The 24,400-nt window shown below is 46.3% G+C and overlaps 2 protein-coding genes across 6 annotated transcripts in view; one reads left to right on the top strand and one right to left on the bottom strand.

Annotated features, from left to right (window-relative positions):
- Window positions 1–14,282, top strand: part of EIF5B (eukaryotic translation initiation factor 5B) — a 72,838-nt gene extending 58,556 nt beyond the window's left edge. For all 3 annotated transcript variants that reach the window (XM_068983928.1, XM_068983922.1, XM_068983936.1), the window contains 10 exons: window positions 3,463–3,594; window positions 4,016–4,198; window positions 4,343–4,504; window positions 4,986–5,117; window positions 6,546–6,677; window positions 6,781–6,857; window positions 6,972–7,136; window positions 11,188–11,326; window positions 12,490–12,651; window positions 12,983–14,282. In XM_068983928.1, coding sequence (XP_068840029.1) covers window positions 3,463–3,594; window positions 4,016–4,198; window positions 4,343–4,504; window positions 4,986–5,117; window positions 6,546–6,677; window positions 6,781–6,857; window positions 6,972–7,136; window positions 11,188–11,326; window positions 12,490–12,651; window positions 12,983–13,090 — 1,392 coding nt within the window. In that variant the 3' untranslated portion in view covers window positions 13,091–14,282. The remainder of the gene's footprint in view (window positions 1–3,462; window positions 3,595–4,015; window positions 4,199–4,342; window positions 4,505–4,985; window positions 5,118–6,545; window positions 6,678–6,780; window positions 6,858–6,971; window positions 7,137–11,187; window positions 11,327–12,489; window positions 12,652–12,982) is intronic.
- Window positions 14,283–14,650: 368 nt separating this feature from the next.
- Window positions 14,651–24,400, bottom strand: part of REV1 (REV1 DNA directed polymerase) — a 54,495-nt gene continuing 44,745 nt past the window's right edge. For 2 of the 3 annotated variants that reach the window (XM_068963674.1, XM_068963683.1), the window contains exons 14-22: window positions 20,371–20,473; window positions 19,195–19,360; window positions 18,827–19,029; window positions 17,544–17,777; window positions 16,911–17,031; window positions 15,915–16,135; window positions 15,653–15,809; window positions 15,322–15,424; window positions 14,651–15,008 (exon numbers count right to left, since the gene is read on the bottom strand). In XM_068963674.1, the coding sequence (XP_068819775.1) occupies window positions 14,897–15,008; window positions 15,322–15,424; window positions 15,653–15,809; window positions 15,915–16,135; window positions 16,911–17,031; window positions 17,544–17,777; window positions 18,827–19,029; window positions 19,195–19,360; window positions 20,371–20,473 (1,420 nt within the window). In that variant the 3' untranslated portion in view covers window positions 14,651–14,896. Of the gene's footprint in view, window positions 15,009–15,321; window positions 15,425–15,652; window positions 15,810–15,914; window positions 16,136–16,910; window positions 17,032–17,543; window positions 17,778–18,826; window positions 19,030–19,194; window positions 19,361–20,370; window positions 20,474–24,400 lie in introns of those variants that run through there. The other variant, XM_068963692.1, reaches the window with a different exon arrangement.

The following is a 24,400-nucleotide window of genomic DNA, read 5'->3' as shown; positions in this document are numbered from 1 at the left end:
GCCTTCTCCATCAGAGTCCATAGTTTACCTTAAAATTTACTCTTGGTGTGGCACCTGCTCTGGGTTTGCACAGATGTGTCATGTATCCACCAGTATAGAATCACACATGGTTTTCACTGCCCTAAATATCCTCTGTGCTCCACCTGTTCATCCCTCTCCCTCCTACTCACTGTCAACCACTGATCTTCTTACTGTCTTCCTAGTTTTACCCTTTCCAGAGTAGTCATATAGTTGGAACTCTATAGAATGTATGTAGTCTTTTCAGATTGTCTTCTCTCCATTAGTAATGTGTTAAAAGTTTCTTCCATGTCTTTTTTCCGTGGCTTGATAGTTCTTTTCTTTTAGCACTGAGTGATACCCCATTGTCTAGATGACCCATAGTTTGTTTATACATTTACCCACCAAAGGACATCTCAGTTTTGATAATTGTGAATAAAGCTGCTGTAGACATTTTGTGTGCGTGTAAGTTTTCAACTCCTGGGTAAATAACAGTGGAGCATGATGGCTGGGCTGTTTGGTCATCGTGTTTAGTTTTTGTAGGAAGCTGCCTAACTGTCTTCCAGAGTATCTGTAGCATGTTGTATTTCCACCAGCAGTGAAGGAGAGTTCCCATTGCTCCTCATCCTCACCAGCATTTGGTGTTGTGTTTTGAAATTTGGCTGTTTTGATGGGTGTATGCTGGGCTTAGTCATGTCCAAGTCTTTGTGACCCCATGGACTGTAGCCCACTAGGCTCCTCTGTCTATGGGATTCTCCAGGCAAGAATACTGGAGTGGGTTGCCATGCCCTCCTCCAAGGGATCTTCCCAACCCAGGGATTGAAGCCAGGTCTCCTGTATTGCAGGCAGATTCATTAGCGTCTGAGCCACCAGGGAACCCCATGAATACTGGAGTGGGTTGCCATGCCCTTCTCCAGGGGACCTTCCTGACCCAGGAATCAAACTGGGTTCTCCTGCACTGCAGGCGGATTCTTTACAGCTGAGCCACCAGGGAAGCCCAATAGGTGTGTAGTAGTATCTTGTTTTGATTTGTATTTCACTGGTGACAGATAAGATGACATCTTTTCATGTACCTGTTTGCCATCTGTATATCTTTTTTGGTGAAGTGTTTGTTAAGCATTTTGGCCCATTTTAAACATAGGATTCTTTGTTTACTTACTGTTGAATTTTAAAAGTTGTTTGTATATTTTAGATATTGTTCCTTCATCCACATGTTACCTTGCCAAAATTCTCTTCTAGTCTGTGCTTTGTTATCTCACTCTCTTGCCTCTGTTTCACAGAACAAAAGTTTTTAATTTAATTAAGCCTAGTTTATCAGTCCTGTTTTTCATGGATGATGCCTTTGGTGTTGTATCTAGTCATCACCAAGGCCAAGGTCATCTGGGTTTTCTCCTGTTTAAAGAGTTTTAGAGTTAGGTGTTTTACATTTAGATGACCCCTTCTGAGTTAATTTTTTTGTGAAGGGTGTAAGATTTGTGTGTCTCTTAAGTGTTTTGCCTGTGGACATCCAGTTGGTCCAGCACCATTTGTTCTTTACCATTGCCTTTTAAAAACATTTAACCAACTTTTCATTACTGGAACAACACCCACTTGGTCATAGTATATTTTTTATGTTTTGCTGGATTTGATGAGCTTTTTTATTTGGGAAGATTTTTGTGTCTATCCATGAGTGATTTGGGTGTTTAGTTTTCTTTTAATATCTGTTGTCTGGTTTTCAGAATAATGACCTTATAAGATGAGAAGTATTTCCTCCTCTATTTTCTGAAAGGGTTTGTGTAGAAACATTATTCTTTAGGTATTTGATAGGATTCATTAGTAAAGCCACATCAGCATGGAGTTTAAGTAAGCTGAGTTAATTTATTTTTTTACTTTCCTTTTGTTAGTACAGAAATCTGTGTCTTTCAAAGAACCAGCTTTTGGTTTTATTGATACTCTGTACTGTTTGTCTCTTTTGTATTTCATTGATTTCAAGGGTAATTTTTATCTGTTTTTTTTCTTTCTACTTACATTTGTATTCATTGTTCTTTTTCTGGTTTCTTAAAATGGAAACTTTCAGATATTTTGTTTCTTTTCTAACACAAGCATTTAAAGGTATGCTTAGCACTGTTAAAAACATTGCTTAGACATACTGTGTTTTTATTATCACAGGTAAAAATATTTTCTAAATAGTTTTATTGATACAGAATTCTAGGTTAAAAAATTCTTTTTTCCTTCATTGTCTTCACTTTCTGACTTTTATCTCTACTCATTCTTTGTTCAACAGTATGTAATATGGGATTTTTTGGATTGCTTTTAAAAAGACTTTTTCTTTAAGAATTTTGTCAGTGAGATTATGTAATAGTTTTCTTTATATTTATCCTGCTTCAGTTTGATTTCCTTAGAAAGTTCTTGGTTATTATTTCTGCAGTTATTTTTCTGCTCTCTTTTCTTATTCTTCTTTAAGTATTTGATAGAATTCTAGAGCTTTTCTAGACCCTGAGTTACTTCTATTAATATTGTTTTATAGAAGTTACTGAAGGTTTCTTTTTCCCCATGGTTTTTTCCTACATGCCTCAGTTGGGGTAGTTTGTATTTGATTTATCTTATTTGCTGATCTTCAGCATTGTGTCATCTGCTTCAGTTCAATCAGTGATTTTTTTTTTTAGTTCAGATTTTATACATGTATATATACACTTTTTAGCTCTACGAGTTACATGCTTTTCCTTTAAAGTCATTTATATAAATTTATATATATAACAACTGTATATTTCTAACAACTGTTTTAAGGCCCTTGGATGCTAACTGGTGGGCTTCCCTGGTGGCTCAGAGGTGATGCTAATCATATTTCATCGTTGTCATTTCTGGGTCTGTTTCTACTGATTTTCCTTCTTGATAGCATTCAGTTTGGTCTGCTACTTTGTATTATCACCCTAGACTGAGCCAACATATTATGATTTTTTTGTTTTTACTATTAAATAATCTTCCTCTTTATACCCATTTATCACTCTTGAAAAGTGAAAGAAAATAGATTATTTAATTAAACAGATTCAACCCTAATTTGAGCAATAAAACAGTTAATGATGGGGTGTTCTCTGAGATAGGAAATAATTATTTTCTTCTCTATTTTTCATACGTCATTTTCCTGGTGATGGTACTTGGCTGTAATCAATCCTTTTTTCTACTTAACCGTTTTGGAATTCCAGCATATGTTAATGTTCCTAGGATATTTTGGAATAAATGGCAGCCTCTCATGAACTGGTTGGAAGCCAGTGGGCAGTGTGGGACTTCAGTTTCTAATTAAAAGGGGATGCAGCTGAGCATATGATCGGGACTTTGGGTTCTGTGAAACGTCTGAGTAGTGCACACTCTTCCACATGTGTGTGATACACATTTAGATTTCCTAGAGCTTTTACATTAACTTTAGTTATTAACTTGCTGAGCTTTGTGAGTGCTTTAGAGATGTTTCTTACATAAAAACATTTCTAGATTGATAGGTTGTATGATTGGAAAAAGAGCCCTGACTCTGACGTGGCCGCTACTCTGAAGAAGCAGAAGAAGAACACCAGAGATGAATTCGAGGAGCGGGCCAAGGCAATCATCGTGGAGTTTGCACAGCAGGTCAGAAAGCTTCCCTTCTTTACAAGAGGCCGCATCATGGGAGACTCTTTCTTTTGCCTTGTCCTTATTATTAAGCCAATACTTTGATTGGTGCTGGTTCTGCTTCCCTATGAGTGGCATTAAGAATTTTTCATTCTTTTCTCTTCTCCATTTTCCTTTTAAATTCTTTACTTCAAAGACCTCTCTTTGCAGTCTGAATTTTTAACACTTGAACAAATGTTAAACACCAAGCTGACTTGGAAGGGAACTGCTTTTCTGTACTGTGATCACTGCCTCCAGGGTACATGTGGTCTCGCTGCTGGTGAGGCGTTTTCCGAATGAAGAGCTGCTGTTCCTCCAGCCTCCAGCTAGTGGTTTCTGTTCTGGAGGCCTTCCTCCCCAGCTTGGCCTATACCAGTCACTTTGCTTTTTATGTCTCTAGGGGCTGAACGCAGCTTTGTTTTATGAGAATAAGGATCCCCGCACTTTTGTGTCCTTGGTACCTACCTCTGCACACACTGGCGATGGCATGGGAAGTCTGATCTGCCTTCTTGTTGAGTTGACTCAGACCATGTTGAGTAAGAGGCTTGCCCAGTGTGAGGAGCTGAGAGCCCAGGTGATGGAGGTAATGCCAGCTATTCAGTTTAATCCACCCTGCACCGCCCCCCCCCCCCCAGGGTTTTCAGGTGGGGCCATAGATTGCTCTCAATTCAATCAGTGTGGTTCATTGTAGCCTGTGTTTCACCCCCTTTGCAACAATGTGTCTTAGGTTAAGGCTCTCCCGGGAATGGGCACAACTATTGATGTAATACTGATCAACGGGCGTCTGAAGGAAGGAGACACGATTATTGTTCCAGGAGTAGAAGGCCCTATCGTCACGCAGATCCGAGGCCTCCTGTTACCTCCCCCTATGAAGGAGTTAAGGGTGAAGGTGAGTGAGCACTGTTGCACCCTGTTGAGAAGTTCTGCTGGGGTGGTTCCTCCCTTTGAGAGCCACCTGCTTTAATACAGACACGCACCCCTCACTGGTTTAATTCCAGGTGTCTTCATACAGAAAGGACCTTCTATTAGAGATTTGAGAAATTTCTTACTTACCAGCAGAGTTCCTCATAAAACTCAAAAGCACACTGTTTTGGCTCCACACAGCTGTCTAGTTACTAGCAGTAACGGTGTGTGTATTGTGGCATCTTCTGCTGTGACTCGTTTGTTTGCTCATTCTGTGGTATCTTGGGAGTCAAAGTTACTTAGCTTTAATGTTGAATTTATCAGTCTTTGATTTGTATTTATTGCTTTTTGCATGTACTTTAGAGAACTCTTCCTGTCCCAAAGTCATGACAGTATCATCTATCATCCTTGTCCCCTGCTAGCCACCTTTCTCGTAAATGTAGTAACAACTGTTTCGATCTCTGTAGAACCAGTATGAGAAGCATAAAGAGGTAGAAGCAGCTCAGGGGGTAAAGATTCTTGGAAAGGACCTGGAAAAAACATTGGCTGGTTTACCCCTCCTCGTGGCTTATAAAGAAGATGAAATCCCAGTTCTTAAAGTAAGTTCACTTATTTCTTCCTCCAGTGATGTTTTGCGTTGTGTCTTGTGTGAGGAGGGTACTGCTGGGAGTGAAGAATAAAACAGGCACCTTTGTCTTCGTGGAGACTTACCTGGGGCCCTGAACAAATGGTTGATGGTTTAGAATTACTTCTGTTTGTATAACCACAAATTGGCATAAATGATCATTTATATACATTAAAGTTAGAACGTTTTATTTAAAAAATGAACCAGGGACTTTCCTGGTGGTCCAGTGGTGAAGACTTTGCTGCAGGTTCAATCCCTGGTTGGGGGACTAAGGTCCCACATGCCTCATGGCCAAAAAACCAAACATAAACCAGAAACAGTGTTGTAGCAAATTCAGTACAGATTTAAAAAATGGTCCACATCCAAAAAAAAAAAAAGAACTAGAAGTTCTCCATTCGTGATTTGTTTCTTTAAGATACTTAGTTATATAGACTGGCTTCCCTGGTGGCTCAAATGGTAAAGAATCTACGTGCAATGCAAGAGACCTGGGTTCAATCCTTGGGTTGGGAAGATCCCCTAGAGAAGGGAATGACAACCGACTCCACTATTCTGGCCTAGAGAATTCCATCGACAGAGGAGCCTGGCAGGCTACAGTCCATGGGGTCGCAAAGATCGGACACGACTGAGCCGCTTTAACTCAGTCATACAGACAGAAAGAACGAATCTCGTACTGGATTCTAGAGGTCATTGTAAAGCCCGTCTGCCTGTCTTCAGGAGCAGGTGGCACACACGAGCCCAGCGGAGCTTCACAAAAGCAAACACTGAGACATGACTGTTTTTTCTCTTGCAAAGAGAATACACTCCTGTTGCCAGCATGGGGCGCCCATGTGCTGGGGCCACTGCTCTGGAGGCAGCACCCAGTCACTGCTCAGGGAGTCGGCCAGCGAGGGCAGGCTGCCCCTCTAGCCAGTCTTCAGGAGGCCGTGGACTTGTGTGTCTTTCATGGCAACGACAGGGTGGTTTTATTGACCTCTGATCAAAATCTCTCCACCTTGTAAGGAACAGTGATAAAGTAAAGGACTGTTGAGATGAGGTGGTTTGACCATCAAACCTGCTGGGCTTAGGACTCTTGTACCACATTACATCAGGACTTCTATCTCCCAGAAGATAATTTATTATATCATTCCTTTCATCCATCTGCTTTATATCTACTTTGCCAGGTGGCGCAGAGGCCTCACATGTTCCAACATTAGTCAGCCTAACTCAAGTGAGGTGGGCACAGCTCAGGTCTGCACCCACGCCTCTTCTTCCCTTCCTGCACAAGTTTACCATGCCTTGCCCGCACTCAGCCTTGGGTTCATATTTTCAGATGAACACGTAATCAAAAAGAGAAACAGTTTAATTCTAGGCTGCTGAGATAGTGGTGTATTTATAACCTTGTCAAATGTCATTTCTTTTCAAGGATGAGCTGATCCACGAGTTAAAGCAGACACTGAATGCTATCAAATTAGAAGAGAAAGGCGTCTATGTCCAGGCCTCGACCCTGGGATCTCTGGAAGCTCTCCTTGAATTTCTGAAGACATCAGAAGTGCCCGTAAGTCATGGGGCCGACTCCCCAGGACTCAGTGGGGGGTGCTGTCTAGGGGGCTGTCCTGTCACCTGGCACAGGAATCTGACCCAGGAAACCCCTTTTATAGTATGCAGGGATCAACATTGGGCCTGTCCACAAAAAAGATGTCATGAAGGCTTCGGTGATGCTGGAGCACGACCCTCAGTAAGTTATTTCTCCTCTGCGCTGAAGGCTTGCATGCTGCCTCTTTGATTGTAGGACTGTTAAGACATGGTCTGTATTTCATCCAATAATCCTTGATGTGTTTTAACCTTTCAGGTATGCAGTGATTTTGGCCTTCGATGTGAGAATTGAACGGGATGCCCAAGAAATGGCTGATAGTTTAGGAGTTAGAATTTTTAGTGCAGAAATTATTTATCATTTATTTGATGCCTTTACGAAATACAGACAAGACTACAAGAAACAGAAACAAGAAGAATTTAAGTAAGTTGGTAATTTTACCTACTTTGGACCCGTGGTAATTTTACCTACTTTGGATCCGTGCTAACACAGCTGGTGATGTGCAGACAGGTGTGTGTGTAACAAAAGCATGGCACTTGATGTCCCGCAGTGACGTGTTGCCACAGATCAGGCCCACCTGAGACGCAGTGTGCGAACCCACGCTCTCTGTAACGTTTCTGTTCAGCATTTTATTTTCCAGTCGGCAGACCTAGGTTGCATTAATGGGTTGGGGATGCATCTTGCTGAGAGTCCTCATCTGGGGTCACATGGACCAGTGTGAGTTGGGGAATTAGAAAGTGAAGGGCCCTGTATAAGGAGCCCCACCTCTTCCAGCAACACTCCAAGGGCGACCCTGGCAGGTCCCTTCTCTTGGAGCTTAGGGGTGGGATGAACAGAGAACACAGGAGAAGCTGGGAGACTCCAGGTAAAGCAGGGAAAGGCCTCAGGGAGGCGAGCTGAGCTTGACAGTGTGGCTGGGGAGGCAGCTGATCTGAGAATGGAGGGCACGGCCCACATGCCTGGGGTGAGGGTGGGAGGTGAGAAAAGCCCTGGTCAGGATGGTACGTGTTGCAAGAGGGCATCAGAGGGCAGACTGAAGCCATACTCACAGAAAACTAGTCAATCTAATCACACTAGGACCACAGCCTTGTCTAACTCAGTGAAACTAAGCCATGCCCGTGGGGCAACCCAAGATGGGCAGGTCATAGTGGAGAGGTCTGACAGAATGTGGTCCACTGGAGAAGGGAATGGCAAACCACTTCAGTATTCTTGCCTTGAGAACCCCATGAACAGTATGAAAAGGCAAAATGATAGGATACTGAAAGAGGGACTCCCTAGGTCAGTAGGTGCCCAGTATGCTACAGGAGATCAGTGGAGAAATAACTCTAGAAAGAATGAAGGGATGGAGCCAAAGAAAACAATACCCAGCTGTGGATGTGACTGGTGATAGAAGCAAGGTCTGATGCTGTAAAGAGCAGTATTGCATAGGAACCTGGAATGTCAGGTCCATGAATCAAGGCAAATTGGAAGTGGTCAAACAAGAGATGGCAAGAGTGAACGTCGACATTCTAGGAATCACCGAACTAAAATGGACTGGAATGGGTGAATTTAACTCAGATGACCATTATATCTACTACTGTGGGCAGGAATCCCTCAGAAGAAATGGAGTAGCCATCATGGTCAACAAAAGAGTCTGAAATGCAGTACTTGGGTGCAATCTCAAAAACGACAGAATGATCTCTGTTCGTCTCCAAGGCAAACCATTCAATATCACAGTAATCCAAGTCTGTGCCCCAACCAGTAACGCTGAAGAAGCTGAAGTTGAATGGTTCTATGAAGACCTACAAGACCTTCTAGAACTAACACCCCAAAAAGACATCCTTTTCATTACAGGGGACTGGAATGCAAAAGTAGGAAGTCAAGAAATACCTGAAGTAACAGGCAAATTTGGCCTTGGAATGCAGAATGAAGCAGGGCAAAGACTAAGAGTTTTGCCAAGAAAATGCATTGGTCATAGCAAACACCCTCTTCCAACAACACAAGAGAAGACTCGGCACATGGACATCACCAGATGGTCAACACCAAAATCAGATTGATTGATTATATTCTTTGCAGCCAAAGATGGAGAAGCTCTATACAGTCAGCAAAAACAAGACAGGGAGCTGACTGTGGCTCAGATCATGAACTCCTTGTTGCCAAATTCAGACTTAAATTGAAGAAAGTAGGGAAAATCGCTAGACCATTCAGGTATGACCTAAATCAAATCTCTTATATAGTGGAAGTGAGAAATAGATTTAAGGGCCTAGATCTGATGGATAGAGTGCCTGATGAACTATGGAATGAGGTTTGTGACATTGTACAGGAGACAGGGATCAAGACCATCCCCATGGAAAAGAAATGAAAAAAGAAAAATGGCTGTCTGGGGAGGTCTTACAAATAGCTGTGAAAAGAAGAGAAGCAAAAAGCAAAGGAGAAAAGGAAAGATATAAACATCTGAATGCTGAGTTCCAAAGAATAGCAAGAAGAGATAAGAAAGCCTTCTTAAGCGATCAATGCAAAGAAATAGAGGACAAGAAGAGAATGGGAAAGACTAGAGATCTCTTCAAGAAAATTAGAGATACCAAGGGAACATTTCATGCAAAGATGGGCTCGATAAAGGACAGGAATGGTCTGGACCTAACAGAAGCAGAAGCTATTAAGAGGTGGCAAGAATACACAGAAGAACTGTACAAAAAAGATCTTCACGACCCAGATAATCACAATGGTGTGATCACTCACCTGGAGCCAGACATCCTGGAATGTGAAATCAAATGGGCCTTAGAAAGCATCACTATGAACAAAGCTAGTGGAGGTGATGGAATTCCAGTGGAGCTATTTCAAATCCTGAAAGATCATGCTGTCAAAGTGCTGTACTCAGTATGCCAGCAAATTTGGAAAACTCAGCAGTGGCCATAGGACTGGAAAAGGTCAGTTTTCATTCCAATCCCTAAGAAAGTCAGTGCCAAAGAATGCTCAAACTACTGCACAATTGCACTCATTTCACATGCTACTAAAGTAATGGTCAAAATTCTCCAAGCCAGGCTTCAGCAATACGTGAACCATGAACTCCCTTATGTTCAAGCTGGTTTTAGAAAAGGCAGAGGAACCAGAGATCAAATTGCCAACATCCGCTGGATCATGGAAAAAGCAAGAGAGTTCCAGAAAAACATCGATTTCTGCTTTATTGACTATGCCAAAGCCTTTGTGTGGATCACAGTAAACTGTGGAAAATTCTGAAAGAGATGGGAATACCAGACCACCTGACCTGCCTCTTGAGAAATCTGTATGCCGGTCAGGAAGCAACAGTTAGAACTAGACATGGAACAACAGACTGGTTCCAGATAGGAAAAGGAATACGTCAAGGCTGTATATTGTCACCCTGCTTATTTAACTTATATGCAGAGTACATCATGAGAAACCCTGGGCTGGAAGAAACACAAGCTGGAATCAAGATTCCCAGGAGAAATATCAATAACCTCAGATATGCAAATGACACCACCCTTATGGCAGAAAGTGAAGAGGAACTCAAAAGCCTCTTGATGAAAGTGAAAGAGGAGAGTAAAAAAGTTGGCTTAAAGCTCAACATTCAGAAAACGAAGATCATGGCATCTGGTCCCATTACTTCATGGGAAATAGATGGGGAAACAGTGTCAGACTTTATTGTTTTGGGCTCCAAAATCACTGCAGATGGTGATTGCAGCCATGAAATTAAAAGACGCTTAGTCCTTGGAAGAAAAGTTATGACCAACCTAGATAGCATATTCAAAAGCAGAGACGTTAGTTTGCTGACTAAGGTCCGTCTAGTCAAGGCTGTGGTTTTTCCAGTGGTCATGTATGGATGTGAGAGCTGGACTCTGAAGAAAGCTGAGAGCCGAAGAATTGATGCTTTAGAACTGTTGTGTTGGAGAAGACTCTTGAGATTCCCTTGGACTGCAAGGAGATCCAACCAGTCCATTCTAAAGGAGATCAGCCCTGGGATTTCTTTGGAAGGAATGATGCTAAAGCTGAAACTCCAGTACTTTGGCCATCTCCTGCAATGAGTTGCCTCATTGGAAACGACTCTGATGCTGGGAGGGATTGGGGACAGGAGAAGGGGACGACAGAGGATGAGATGGCTGGATGGCATCACTGACTGGATGGACGTGAATCTGAGTGAACTCCGGGAGTCGGTGATGGACAGGGAGGCCTGGCGTGCTGCAGTTCATGGGGTCGCAAAGAGTCAGACACGACTGAGCGACTGAGCCGATGGGTGCTGAGGTGGAGGTACCGGTGACCTGGAGAGAATGCGGGAAGCACCTGGTAGGCCGTGGGCAGGGCTTTAGGGGTTGGCAGTAAGAGCCCTTCACCAGCCCCCCAGGTCCAGGCAGGATGTGGGTGGGGCTCTGGCCAGCAGGACCTGTGGGAGGGCCAGCCTCAGTCACCGGTGTTTGCTTTCTCATGCATCTTAAGGGATTCTGTAAGCTGAAAAATCCTTAGTTGTATTTTTTCCTTGCAGGCACATAGCAGTATTCCCCTGCAAGATAAAGATCCTCCCTCAGTTTATCTTCAATTCTCGGGATCCGATAGTGATGGGCGTGACTGTGGAAGCAGGGCAGGTGAAGCAGGGGACACCCATGTGCGTGCCCAGCAAAAATGTAAGTTCTGGGTGTACTTAGGAATGTCTTCTCTTAAAGCAGTTCTGGTAGTTCAGGAGTGAACAAAAACCTGGCAGAGCTTGTCCTTCCCTGTACTTGATTCCTTGGTGGCAGCTGCTTATCAGTGTGGATTCTCAGCGCCTGGTGTCAGTGCTTGAAGTCATGAAAGCTGCAGAATTATTGACCTTCACACCTCTGAGTCTGGGAGAAAATTCAGACTAGAATAATGAGCACTCATTCGTCTTTCCTCTGGATTAGCATCATGGCCAGGGAAAAGTAACATTGAGTAGAGTCCTGGGATGCAGAGTTCTCACTCACACATCACTGATAGTGCCCCACATTTTCAGTCATGTTGTTTGCTCATCCGGCCCAGGGCTCCGTCCAGGTATGTGGAGCCTGGTTATTAGCGCTTTGGTCTCGATCAGGAACAGCCCTCCATCCTTTCTGAAGAGTCCAGACCAGCAGTTTCACAGAGGGCTCCTCAGCCTGGCTTTGTCTGGTGGTTTCCATGTGTCTTCTTTGGGGACAGTTTGCCCCGTTCAACCACTCACTGTCCTCCCCTGGGCACTGGTTATACCTTCTCCCCCACCCTGGACTTCCCTTCAGGCATCTTGTACACAAGGGTTCGTCTCTCTTGGTACCCAGTTATCCGGGGTTTGGTCCGCGGGAGCCCATTCAGGCTGGGTCCTCGTGTCCTTGCTGCGTGGCACTTGGGGCCCTAAGGTGCCCCAGGAGGCCTGGCTCCCGTGTGGGTGGGGGCGCTGCCGTCCTCTGCGCACCGTGACTCCGCTGCCCCCTAGGGCTCATCACTCCTCCACCAGCTCCATGGGCTGAGTTGGACATTTCCTGGCAGCAGGCGTCCCTGGTGTGGCTTCAGCCAAACTAGATTCCATTTTCACTCGTCTTCTGGATAGGGGTCCAGGCAGCAGAGCGGTGCTGCGGCCCCTCACTCTGGCCCAGGGTGGGTAGCTCACAGCGCCCACCCCAGGTGGGCTCCCTGCCTCTCCACGCGCCCCCTTGTTTTCCATGCCGCTCACCCCAGGCTCATTTCTGACCCAGGGCTTCTGGGCCTGCTGTCCCTCCTCCTCCGGCAGCTGTCACGCAGAGGGCAGGGTAGAAACAACTCAGAGTGCCTCCGCTCACACTGCAGTTTCTGTTTACAGTTTGTTGACATTGGAATAGTAACGAGTATTGAAGTAAACCATAAACAAGTGGATGTTGCGAAAAAAGGACAAGAAGTCTGTGTCAAAATAGAACCCATCCCGGGTGAATCTCCCAAAATGTACGGACGCCATTTTGAAGCTACAGACATTCTTGTCAGTAAGGTAAGTCACTCACTCAGCAGTTAAGAGAGGGGGCTGTCAGCTCTTCTGATGACTTTACTCGGGAGCGGAGGGCTGATGTTTAGAACCCGAAGGGACTGGATTCTTCATTAAGGCTTGGCCTGGCTTCCACCTCCTCAGAGCACCCACTAAAACATCTAGGTTGGGCCCCCTCCCGACTCACCGAGCAGAGCGGGCCCTAGGCCTCTGCTTCCTAACACAGACAGGTGGGCGCTGCCTTGCTAAGTTCCACCTGAGTTGTCTTGGTGGTGACAGCACCTGGCACTCGTTTGTTGCATGGTTTTGTTTACTGTCTGTGCCTCGCGCCTTGCAGATCAGCCGGCAGTCCATCGATGCTCTCAAAGACTGGTTCAGAGACGAGATGCAGAAGAGTGACTGGCAGCTTATTGTGGAGCTGAAGAAAGTATTTGAAATCATCTAATTTTTCCACCCGGGGCAGGAATTGGAGTCAATGCAATATTATGTGGTAATATCACCAAGAAAAACAAGGAATGGACCTGTCTGAACACTGATTGACCTTAAGTATAGAAGGAAAAAACTAGGTGTATAAAATGTTTTCCATGAGAAACCAAGAAACTACACTGGTTTGACAGTGGTCAATACACGTCCCCACAGCTCCGACGTGCCTGTTCACTCGCCCATGCCCTCCCCTACTGGCTGCTGTTTTAAAGTTTGCCCTTCCTTCCCCAAATTTGGATTTTTATTACAGATCTAAAGCTCTTTCAATTTTATACTGATTAAATCAGTACTGCAGTATTTGATTAACCAAGCTTCTGCAGATTTTGTGATTCTTGGGACTTTTTTGAGGTAAGAAACACGTCTTTATTTATGCATATCCTTCCAGTGATTCTTCTCCCAGCGTTCTTCTGCGATATGCCCGTAGGAATTTTTTAAAATAGAAAATTCGGCTTTCTTGATCTTTCTTTATCTGCTTTGTGTGGAACCATGGTGTCGAGCATCGCCGGCTGCCCTTTACCGCTTGTGTGGTCGTGAGCGTCCACAGTTCTCAGCACCGTCCTCCAGCCCAATAAAGAACCCAGATGCGCCCACAGGCGCCGCTGGGCTTCCCTTCCTGTCAGCAGAGCTGCTCTCCGAGTCTCCTCCCAGCACAGCGCCTTCTCTCAAGGACAGGAAGGGTCTGATCACCCTGGGTCCCAGCACACGTTGACATCAGGGGTTTATACATCGGTCTGGGTCTGCTTGTCCTAGCAGGTTCTACGATGCACGCGTTTTCTGACGAGACAATCAGTAGGGTGTTGATTAACTGTCTGGACTTACATAACAGCTTCTTCATATTAGTAATTTGGTGGTAGCTTGTTCCCTAAGGTTTTCCTGAAGAATATGGGAAGTGGGTCCCTGAGAGAAGCATCAGACTAGTACCTGCCTACCTTCTATAGCACAGTGTTGAGTAAAGTCAGTGGGGGTGTTGGATAGCAGGTGTCCCCAAGTATTCACTGGCATAGAGTTATAAACTATATTTTTAAAGTCTTAGAGCATATAGCATAGACAAATACTTTTATATACATTTGAAAATCTGTACCATTCTTCATTATTACTAAAGTTTCTCAAGGGCCAGTAGAGGCAAAGACAAAACCTCTAAACCATCTGGGGGACATACTCTTCCCAGGAAAAAACTTAGTCGTCACTGTGTGTGTGTTCTGATTCAAAATATGTAAACTCCTCCACTTGGAAGAAGTAAAGAAGACTTTGTTAACATGGCCCTGTGTCGGTGCTTTGGGTTAGGAGTGAGTGCGTGCACGCTTTCTTTACCCTTGCTTGGTTGGCACAAGTAGAACACCAGTCAGGGCTCTCAGGAAAGTCAGAGCTTAGCACGGAGCCTGTAACCGTCCGGCTTGGAGGGTTTTCAGCCTCTTTAAGTAGAATAGTTCAGGATTTGCTTCCTAAAGGATTCACAAAAAGGAGCCTGTACAAAATATACATACAGTTCTTTATTAAACAACTGTAAACACTTCACTGTAAAAATCCATAAAACTTTATAAACAAACATTTTGTAAATAGAATCTATGCTACAGTAAAAGAACACAATTATTTACATGCAATACTGACAAATTTGGCACTTACTGAAAAGAAATGTACAAAACACTTTGCTTAAAAAGAAATTTAAAATTATAAAACTCAGAGCATTACTATCATGCACTTTGCAAATACCTCACAAGCACTTATGGCACAGCTAGTGGAGAGCGCCAGGCTCCCTGGTGATTCATCTTCACGTGACTTTTAATGTGCTTCCATACGTTTGCTGTAAAACCACCTGAACATTGTCGAGAATGAAGTCAAACGCCATATTCCAAACCGACTCCACCGACTGCTGCATCAGCCTGCAAGCGAGGAGAGGGGGTTAGCATGTAGTAAGGAAAGGTGAAGGGTCTGAACATCTTCAGTACAAACACTCAGAAAGGCACTTTTATGGTTTGACTTTAAGAGGAGGAACAATCTTGTTTTGACCCCTTTTGACTCCCCAGTCGATACTAGCTGGTATTCACAATGAAGGCCATCGCTCTGGCATAGGTAACTGAGGAGCACAGGTAACCTAAGTGATGCGCAGAACGCCCCCAGCCACCCTCCCCTGCCCCACAAGCTGTGCTGACAGACACACTTTTCCCTTTTGGTAAAAGGCACTGAATAGTTTACCTTTTCATGTATTTTATAACGAGGTCCAATTTTTCCAAATCCTTCTCTTCTATTAGATCAGTGCAGTATTTTACAACTTGCAGAATGTCTTCCTCCATCGGATCTAGAGTGGGGAGAGCGCGTGTGAGGGCCAGCTCATCCTTCTGAAGGGGAAGGCTGCGCTCTGTGGGGACACCTCACCCCAGGGGGCTGTAGTGAGCGAGGCTGCAGAGCCAAGCCCACAGTGCAGGGGCTGCTTTCTCAGACCTCGGAAACAAGCTCCTCCCTCTAGCTGAGTTCATGCTTTACACCCAGGCTGTCACACCTCTGCACCGACACCAGCGCCCCCGACCTGAGATGGTGGTGATCCACTCTCTGAGCAGGGTCTTCACGTCACTGAACTCCACGGCTCCAGCCAGGTTGGGCGCTGGGGGCCTGACACTTGTGGACACGTCAGGCTGCAACCCACAAAGGCCAGCAACACCTGAAGTGGAAGCAGAGAGTTCTCCCTGTTAAGGAAACAAATGATGACAAGTGCTGGATTTACATAACATCCGGTACAGGAGGATCTGATGAAGGAAGGGGTCAGAGTTTAAAAAGTGTAGAAGAGTTACCAGAGGTTTCTCTGACGTGGGACCTTCGTGTTTTAGAAACCCATCAATGAGCTTCTGGGGGCTTGTGCAGGCCCCTGGCAGGGTCTTCGCCGGGCTGTTCACCAGTGTGGTTTTCAGAGGGCTCTGACTCTTTCTTTGGGGGCTGAGAGGACTTTTTTTCTTGTTTCTTTTCTTGTCTTTCACCGCTGCTGGTTTTAGCTGCAGTAACGGGTTCTTTGGCACTAGAGGAAGATGGATGTAAGATCCTCAACATACATGCCGAGGGGGTGAGGGGGAGAGTGCACAGGCCCCCTTTCCTGCCATGTGCACGCCTGCACGCGGGCACCCGCTGGCCCCACAGCTGCTAGGGTTTGCTCAGCCGCACGGCCTCTGCATGTCTATCTGGGGGGCTCACAGGGGTCGATGGGAACTTCTGGCAGGGGAACCGCTTGCGACAGTTCAGCAGCACTGTTGCCCTGTTGTCATTTTAACGGCTGCTTCTTCCTTTTTTTTTTTTAGCTTTAATTTTTTTTATTAAAAAAAATTTTTTTAAGCTTCTTGTTAAAATGCCTTCCGACCAGAGACATGAATGTCTTTTGTTATCGAAACAGAACGTTACTGGCGAGAGGTATTTCAGTGTTCACTTATATAACAAACAAATCACTTATTGCAAAAATCCCCGGGTCAGTGATGTGTTAAATGTGGTGTTTGTGACGCATGTTGAGAAAACCTTCAGACTCTGTGCTTTGAAACTACATCCTTTGAAGGAGCAGGCTCAAAGGACAGCAGACTTGACAGACAATCAGATCTCTGGGTGGCGTCCTGTTCGGATGTAAGGAGTTCAGGCACGGATCCGCCTGGGACTCGGACAGCCTCCCCTCTGCCACGAGCTAGTCTGTCTGAGGTGACGGGCACTAACAGGACAGAGCTTGACCCGGGCCGTCACACACGACAACCACCCAACCACACGCTCCTTCCTCACAGCTCCACTGCTGGTCCGAGGCCTGCACAGCTTACCGGGGGCGCCGGCCAGCTGCTGGGGAGGGCTGTGTTCTCCCTGACGCTGTCTCTGATCGTAGGCTGCTCTCAGCTCCTTCTGAAGCTCCACAGGGAGAGCCGCAAACACCTCTGGGTCCACCTGGTGGACAGGAGCAAGTTCCAAGTCAAGCCTGGGCTGGCTCTATATATAGGCAGCTGGTTGATGTTTTTCACAAAGCATTTCAAATCATACTCTTCTGATCTGTATGAATTCTTAATAGATCCTCAGTGTCAAAGCTCATTAAATTCTCACAAGGTTTTAGGCTGAGAATAAGGAATACAACTTTGAATATGAATTGATGAACAAAAACCACCAGGGCAAGAAGCACTAGTGGAAAATGGGGAGCAAAATGCAAGAAAACAGGTGTGTGTGTGTGTAATTCGCCTGAAACCTCAAACTGTTGTCCTGGTGCTGAGGGGGGCCCAGGGAACAGCTGTAGGCACCCCCACACCACAGCCTCCCTCTTTGCCCTGGTGTCCTGGCTGCTGTCAGCTTCTGCCCCGCGGGTGATGTGGAGACAGGCCACCCTCCTCCCACGAGGGCTGAGGTCAGCTTTGGGAGGGGCAGAGGAGAAGAGAAGTGCTAGGAGCTGGACAGCCGAGGATACTTACCTGGGAAAACGCTGGAAGAGCTATTAAATTAATTCCCGTGTCGCTGGTAGGGTCCTGAGGTGCTGGTATTTGTAGCAGCACAGTCCCCACGGGTTGGGGCAGGATCCCTGCGCTGCAGCCGTTGACAGGCTCTCTCCTCCGGTCGCCCGGTGGCTCCGCCTGCTGCACAGCACATGCCTGCTCCACCTGCTCCCGTAGGTCGGGCGGGAGAGCCTCCAGGACGGAGCGATCGAGCTGCGAGGGCAGACAGATGTTTGGAGACCACATGTCTCCACCAGACACTGGGGGCAACAAAGCGAGCTACAGGGGCCCGGCTAGCAAGGCCACCCCCAGACAGACCAGCTTCTGCAATGGCTGGGGTTTTGCCCATTGACGCCCGGCTGGTCCAATGTGGATTCTCGAGATGACCAGTGCAGGCCCCTGGCTGGTTCCCAGGGCCAGCTCTGTTCACCTCCTCACTGGACCTCCTGCTCAGGGGCAGTCCTAGACCTTGTCCTGGAAGCAGCCAGAGCCCAAGGCACATACCCATTTCTGGGGTGGGTCCAGAGTCAGAGGTTTGCTTTTCAGACAGGAGACTGCCTGCCTCAGATCTATTTGTCTGAGAGCAGCAATCCAGAAAAAAGGGATTCTAGAAGCTTCACTCCAGCCTACACACCAGAACCCCCTGCCCACCGTGACATCAGGAACATGACTGCAGACACTGGGCAGGCCAGGCTGCCTTGCTGGGAGCCACCCCTCGGGGAACTCACCAGAAACCCGTGCCCTCCCCTGGCCCAGTCACACCCACCCCTTTCCCTTGCCTTACAGCCCCCACCGCTCAGGGGCACAGAAAAAGTGGATTTTCCCAACAGAGCTTCCAAACAGCAAACACAATAGCATACCACGGTTACAGCCCACATCAGCTGAGTGAATAGCTCGTGTTAGGAAAATCATTCATCCTACAGAGCGAGCTGCTTGCCAAGGCTGCAAGAAAAACCTCTGATGTAAGGGCTCTGGAGCAAAGCTGTGCTGTTGACCAGGTAAGTCACCACAACTACATCTGGTGGCTGCTGATGGCAATAGTTCAGGAACTGGCTTTCATCCATGCTGCACGACCTGCAAGAGCGGCAGGCCTCCACGGAAGCACTCTGGCCTCTCGGTCGCTTCCCACCAGAATGAACACCTGGATCCTCCGACAGGTAGCCCTTTTTCCCGTTCTTGGCTGTTATTGGTGAAGAAAAATCGCATTCCTGCTGTAGAGCTACTCTTGGGCTGACCTCATGCCTACAACCGTGAACACACACCTGGGAAGGTGATGGGACCTCTATGCTCAGGTTGAGTCTTGGCTTTAAGCTGACGGGAGAATGTAGCCCGTTCCATTTGCTGGCACACTCGGCTTTGCTGGTAGTGACAGGTGCGACACCCGGCGTCAGGTGTGGAGACAGAGAGGGCACAGTGCCAGATCGAGGGGCAGGTGGCATTTCCAGATCCACCGCAGCCAGAAATACTGGAAATACAGGAGATGTCATAAACAGTTCCTTCATGCAAAGAAGGCCTCGTTACTCATTCAGTGTAACTCAGAACGTCAGGCTGCTGCGAGCGTCCGGCAGAGCCCCCCCCCCGCCCCCCGCCGACCACGGAGCCTGGAACTGGAGCCCACGGCAGCACTGACCTCCTGCGGGCTCCTCTTCCGGGGGCTGCCTCGCCCTCTGGGCCTGCAGGAGTTCCAGGACGGACGGGGCCCCGCCCGTACCGTGGCTGGGCTGGGCTGCTGGGCGGCTGAGGCACGCAGGCGGGTTTGGATTTGCTGGAACCAACTGATTCACATGAATCCCAACCTGCAACCAGAGTGAAACAGGTTTCTATGAAGAAAGGTTCGGTGGAAAGTATTCAAACAGCCTTTTATATCATTTATTCCAAAACTACTTCTGCAGTAGCTGGTGAGCAGTTAATTTACCTCAACCTTCAGTATCTAATTCTACCCAATTTCTTCAAAATCAGAAACTCCAGAAAAGTAGAATACTGTGCCCATTGACGTTCTCATCAATTAAGCTTTTATTTATTTTTGGCTGCAGCTTGTGGGATCTTAGCTTCCCAACCAAGGACCGAACCCCAGCCCACAGCACTGAAAGTGCTGAGTCCTCCCAACTGGACTATCAGGAAATATCAATTAAGTTTTAAGACTTCAGCAAAATGTAACTAGGGGGCAGTCTACTTGCAGCCCTACCTCATCTCCATTTTGGGGGTGGGGTGGGGAGTGGGTGCGCTGCAGGGAAGCACAGGTAAGCAGGCCCACCCCGGGGAGCACTCTAAATCACTCCAGTGCTCAGGTGTGTGCGTGTGTCGGGGAGTCTTATCACCACTACGGACACTTCAATCCTTCCACAAAACCCACACCATGCCACTAACTACCCTTTACTCATACATGTGTGCACATACAACCTACAAAGGTTAATCTGTAAGAAAATTGAGATTTTTACATCTAGATGCCCTCTCACCATCTCTTCCACAGGTATCTTGACGTGCCTGGGGTAAAGTCTCCCTGCTAGGTCATGAGACCTCAGAGCAAATTTCTGACAAAAAAGGACCTCAGAGGTCAGAACATTTGCAGCCTCACAGTCCCCCTGGCCCTGCCCATTGCAGGGACCAGAGCAGGGATCCCTGACTGTTTAACAGAAAAATGCTTTGAAAATTCAAGACCATGAGTGGATGAAACCCTGCACCGCACCATGAGCGCCCTCAGATGAACCCAAAGTGTCACAGTTCAGGGTTTTCCCTAGTCACCCCTCACATGTCAGCTATCCTGAGCTCCAGCGCATGGAACATGTTCAGGGTTTTCCCTACTCACCCCTCGCATGTCAGCTATGCTGAGCTTCATCGCGTGAAACATGTTCAGCGTGGCCGTGCCAATGAGTTTCGCACTGTCTGTTGCCTGGTCAAGAGTCACAGTCCTGCAAGTGATAGAATCAACTTTTTTAAAGAACAAAAGCTACATTCCATATGTATTCCCTAGACTGTAAGCGGCACAGAACTGTTTACAAGGATTAAAGTTGGAAAGAGAGTTATCAAAAGCTTTAAGTAAGTGGGATCCTTAGAAAGGAAGGAGGGCCTCCCTTCAGTGCAGCTACTAATGTGAAGTCCACTATGCGGGCAACAAGGGGGAAAAGAAAATCAAGACCACTGGGACTTTCAGAGACCTGGTCAGCTAAAGAGACGCTGAAAAATGCCTCAGAAAATGTATTTTAATGTCTATTTAACATCAGCATCTCGTGCTGCTCCTCAGCCATGAGTGTGAGCATGATGACGCAGACTGCAGCAGAGCTTTTAGGCTGCACGGTGATCTGTGCTGAGTTACACTTCCTGCTCGCAAGAGAAAGATGACTCCTGGATTCTCCTGACACTGTTTTCAACACGTGAACACGCCCAACCTAACTGTCCTTTCCTCCCAGAGGGTCTTTTAAGTGGACACAGAATGTGTGGACAGCAAGAGTGGTGGCACCCTGTTTGAAACCCAGACTAGATTACACAGGTCTTACATCTAAAGACTCCTCAAGGAGGACCAGAGAATGTGCCAGCACTGATGGTGGTGGTTTAGTTGCTAAGTCGTGTGACTCTTGCAACCCCATAGCCCGCCAGGCTCCTCTGCCATGGGATTCTCCAGGCAATACTGGGATGGGTTACCATTTCCTTCTCCAGGGGATCTTCCCAACACAGGGACTGAACCCAGGTCTCCTGAATTGAAGGCAGATTCTTTACCAACTGAGCTTTAGGTGCCCCAAACTACATTTACTCTTGATTTTTTCCATACCATGAACATATCATGTTCTTATTTTGGAAAAGTCCCTATTTCTTTAAGGAAGCCCATTTGCAAAAAATTTCCACTGATAACCTAATGGTTATCTTAAGTGTGTTTCACACACATCAACAGAGAATAACTTAAAAGCAAGATTTGTAGTGGACCGTGGTGGTTTAAGCATGTTTACTTTCTTTCCAAAACAACACTAAAAAGGACTTGAAACTCTTTCCGAATGGTATAAACTCTTGAATACTGAAAGCAAATCAGTAAATGGTAAGTTAGCAAATGCCTGTTAAATGTGTAAAGCAAGGCACCAACTCTGAGATAAGCCAGTTTACAGTACAGAACCTCTAAAGGGCTCAGCGGTCAGAGGTGTCGGGTATGTGTGTGGGGGGGTGCCTCCTTCCCTGACAGCTTCCCAGAGACGGGGATGGTGACACAGAAGCTACAGACTGGGGGGCAGAGCAAGGAGGAGCAAGGCCCCTCTGCAGCACAGGACACCCTCCGCCCCCAGAACCCCTCCTGAGTACCCAGAACACCAGCTGCATGGCCCATCTTCTCGCCCACCCAGGGCTGCACATCTCATAGGAAGGATGGCAGATACTGCCCCACCTGGTGAGTGACCAAAGGCCACAGCCCCCCATCGGCTCTCCCTGGCCTGCATGTCCTACTAAGAGTCTGGAGGCGCCCACGTTTCAGCAGTTCACGTACAGTCAAAGCTATCAGGTAAATGCTTGAAGAAAATCTCACGACAGCAACCGAAACTGGCATAAAAGGAGCTTAGAGACCCAGACTGACACTGGGACTATGAAACCTTCAGGAGGCAAGAGAGAAACCCTCTCTGTGAAGGGACACTATAAATACTTAAGGGCCAAAGAGTAAATTTAGAAACTCAAAGTGCTAGTAGAAATGAACAATTTAGTTAATAGAGATGAAAGACTTAAAAAAATTCACTGACAAAATATCCAGCACAAAGACAAATTAAGACCACTCCAGAACACTTGTGATACAGAGCTGATTTCCTCTGAAGAGGCGATCAGAACAACAGGAACCCTGAGAAGATGATGGCAACGGAGCCTTTCTTTATCTGAGGAAGGACAATTGCTAAGTTACGTTTATACTTTAGGTCAGCAAACCAGTGAGTATGAGCAGAGATGGGTTTACACCCGTGAATTCTTGCTCATGCTCTGAGCAGATCAGGGACCCAGGGAAACAGATCCACACAGAAAAAGGCCATCTCACAACTCCAACTTTTCAGCAACTCTTAAAACGAACTCCAACTGGAGCAGCAGGCTGGGTGGCCCCAAGAGACAGGGCTCTAAGAAAAGATGTCAAAACCAGTTAACGGACCTGCAGATGTGCTGGAACACAGTCACACTGGAAGGGAGTTTGGGGGTAAACTGAGTGGTAAATTCACAAAACAGCAAAACCGGATGCTCAGTAACTCGAGGAGAAACGCAATCAAAAGGCAAGGAAAGGTTAGCCTAGTGGACAGCATGGGGTATGTAGATACACGCGCGTCCTAACAGGGGCACACTGGATGGACCGAACCAAAACCCACCAACTCTACTGGGGCAAACGAAACATGTGGACGAACAGCAACAGAGCAAAGCGGTAAACCAGCTGCTACTGCAGACTGTTGACATTTTGGAAAACTATGGGAAACCACGGAAGAACAACGGTGCTCGGAACCAGGGAGAGGGGAGGGGCAAGGGGCTAGAAGCTGTTATTTGACCTTTTCAATTAATCACTTTAAACAATACATATACAATTCAAAATAAAAACATATACAAAGGAACCCCAAGAAGGAAAACTGTTATGAGAAAAACTTCCCTAAGTGGTAATGAAGCCACAGATCTCAATCTCCACGCGGCTCTCTGACTTACGAAACTTGTCATTGCAATCGCAGTCTCCTAACACGTCTGTGAGTCACGTGACTGCAAGGGGCTCTGAAGTCACAAAGTGACCACACGCTGAGTTTACGCAGGCACACCGGACTCCCAACTACAGCGCTTCTGGGAGCTTGCACTCAGTCGCCTCTTTCAGATGACCTCTATTTTACACAACCTTTCATATAAACCTCATTCTTAGTTACCACTAATCACGTAAAAACAGGCCACAGGCCGGATGTGGGCCACAGGGAGTAGTTTATCACCCCCTAAGTTAGAGGAAATACAGGATCAGTGTTATAATATTTTAGAAGCTCTTACCCAAAGCTTCTCTTAGGCAGTTATAATACCCCCAAAATGTTAGGCTGAAATTAATGGCTTACAATTGATCAGCATCTTATATTTATAAAATGACACTACTCTCAGTTTAAAAAGTGTAATTATCATGCATTATCATGTCTTACACAAAGGTAAGGGCCAAGTGAAGCCCCTGGCCTACGTGTCCTACTAAGAATCCAGAGGCGCCCAGGTGTCAGCAGTTCACGTACAGTCAACAGCTATCAAGTAAATGCTCGAAGAAACGCATGTCTTACCCAAAGGTAAAGGGCATGGCGAAACGAGCACTTTACTGCCAGCGATGCAGGCAGCTTTCGAGCTGTCCTGTGTTCACTAAAGCAGTCTTGTCAGAGATAAACACCTGGAAACCCATGACGGTTCGGTCTCTGAGAGCCACCCCACAACAGCTGGGGGCCGGGGGGGCGGTGGTGGCGCAGGGCCCAGCAGCAACCGTGGGACTCGGGGTGAGGGCTTCAGGACACTGTTCTCTGCTTACATGTGTACGGTTTTCAAAATAAAACTTTTTAAGTTAAACAGGACAAAAATGAACAAATACCAGTAACAGCAAGCAGATAGGTGTATACAAAAACGCTGAACGAATATTATTGTTGAATTGGGGGGAGATAGAGTATAGTTAAAAAATCTCAATTTTTAATGTTGTGCTGGTGACTAGATTTTTTGGAATATCTGGATTTTTCAAAAAGGCTTAAATGAAGGCAGATTTTCTTACTGAGATTAGACAGACTCAGCTCCTAGGTACTGCTGAATGCACCAAATTCTAAGAAACTGTTGAGTAGACAGCAAGAAGAAACTACTACACTGTATTTTAATTTACCTGTCAGTCAACCAAAGCTTTA

The sequence above is a fragment of the Capricornis sumatraensis genome, chromosome 1 (assembly GCF_032405125.1).
Source record: "Capricornis sumatraensis isolate serow.1 chromosome 1, serow.2, whole genome shotgun sequence".
Classification (NCBI taxonomy): Eukaryota; Metazoa; Chordata; class Mammalia; order Artiodactyla; family Bovidae; genus Capricornis; species Capricornis sumatraensis.
The sequence above is the reverse complement of the archived record's forward strand: the minus strand, read 5'-3'. Positions and strand labels throughout refer to the sequence as shown.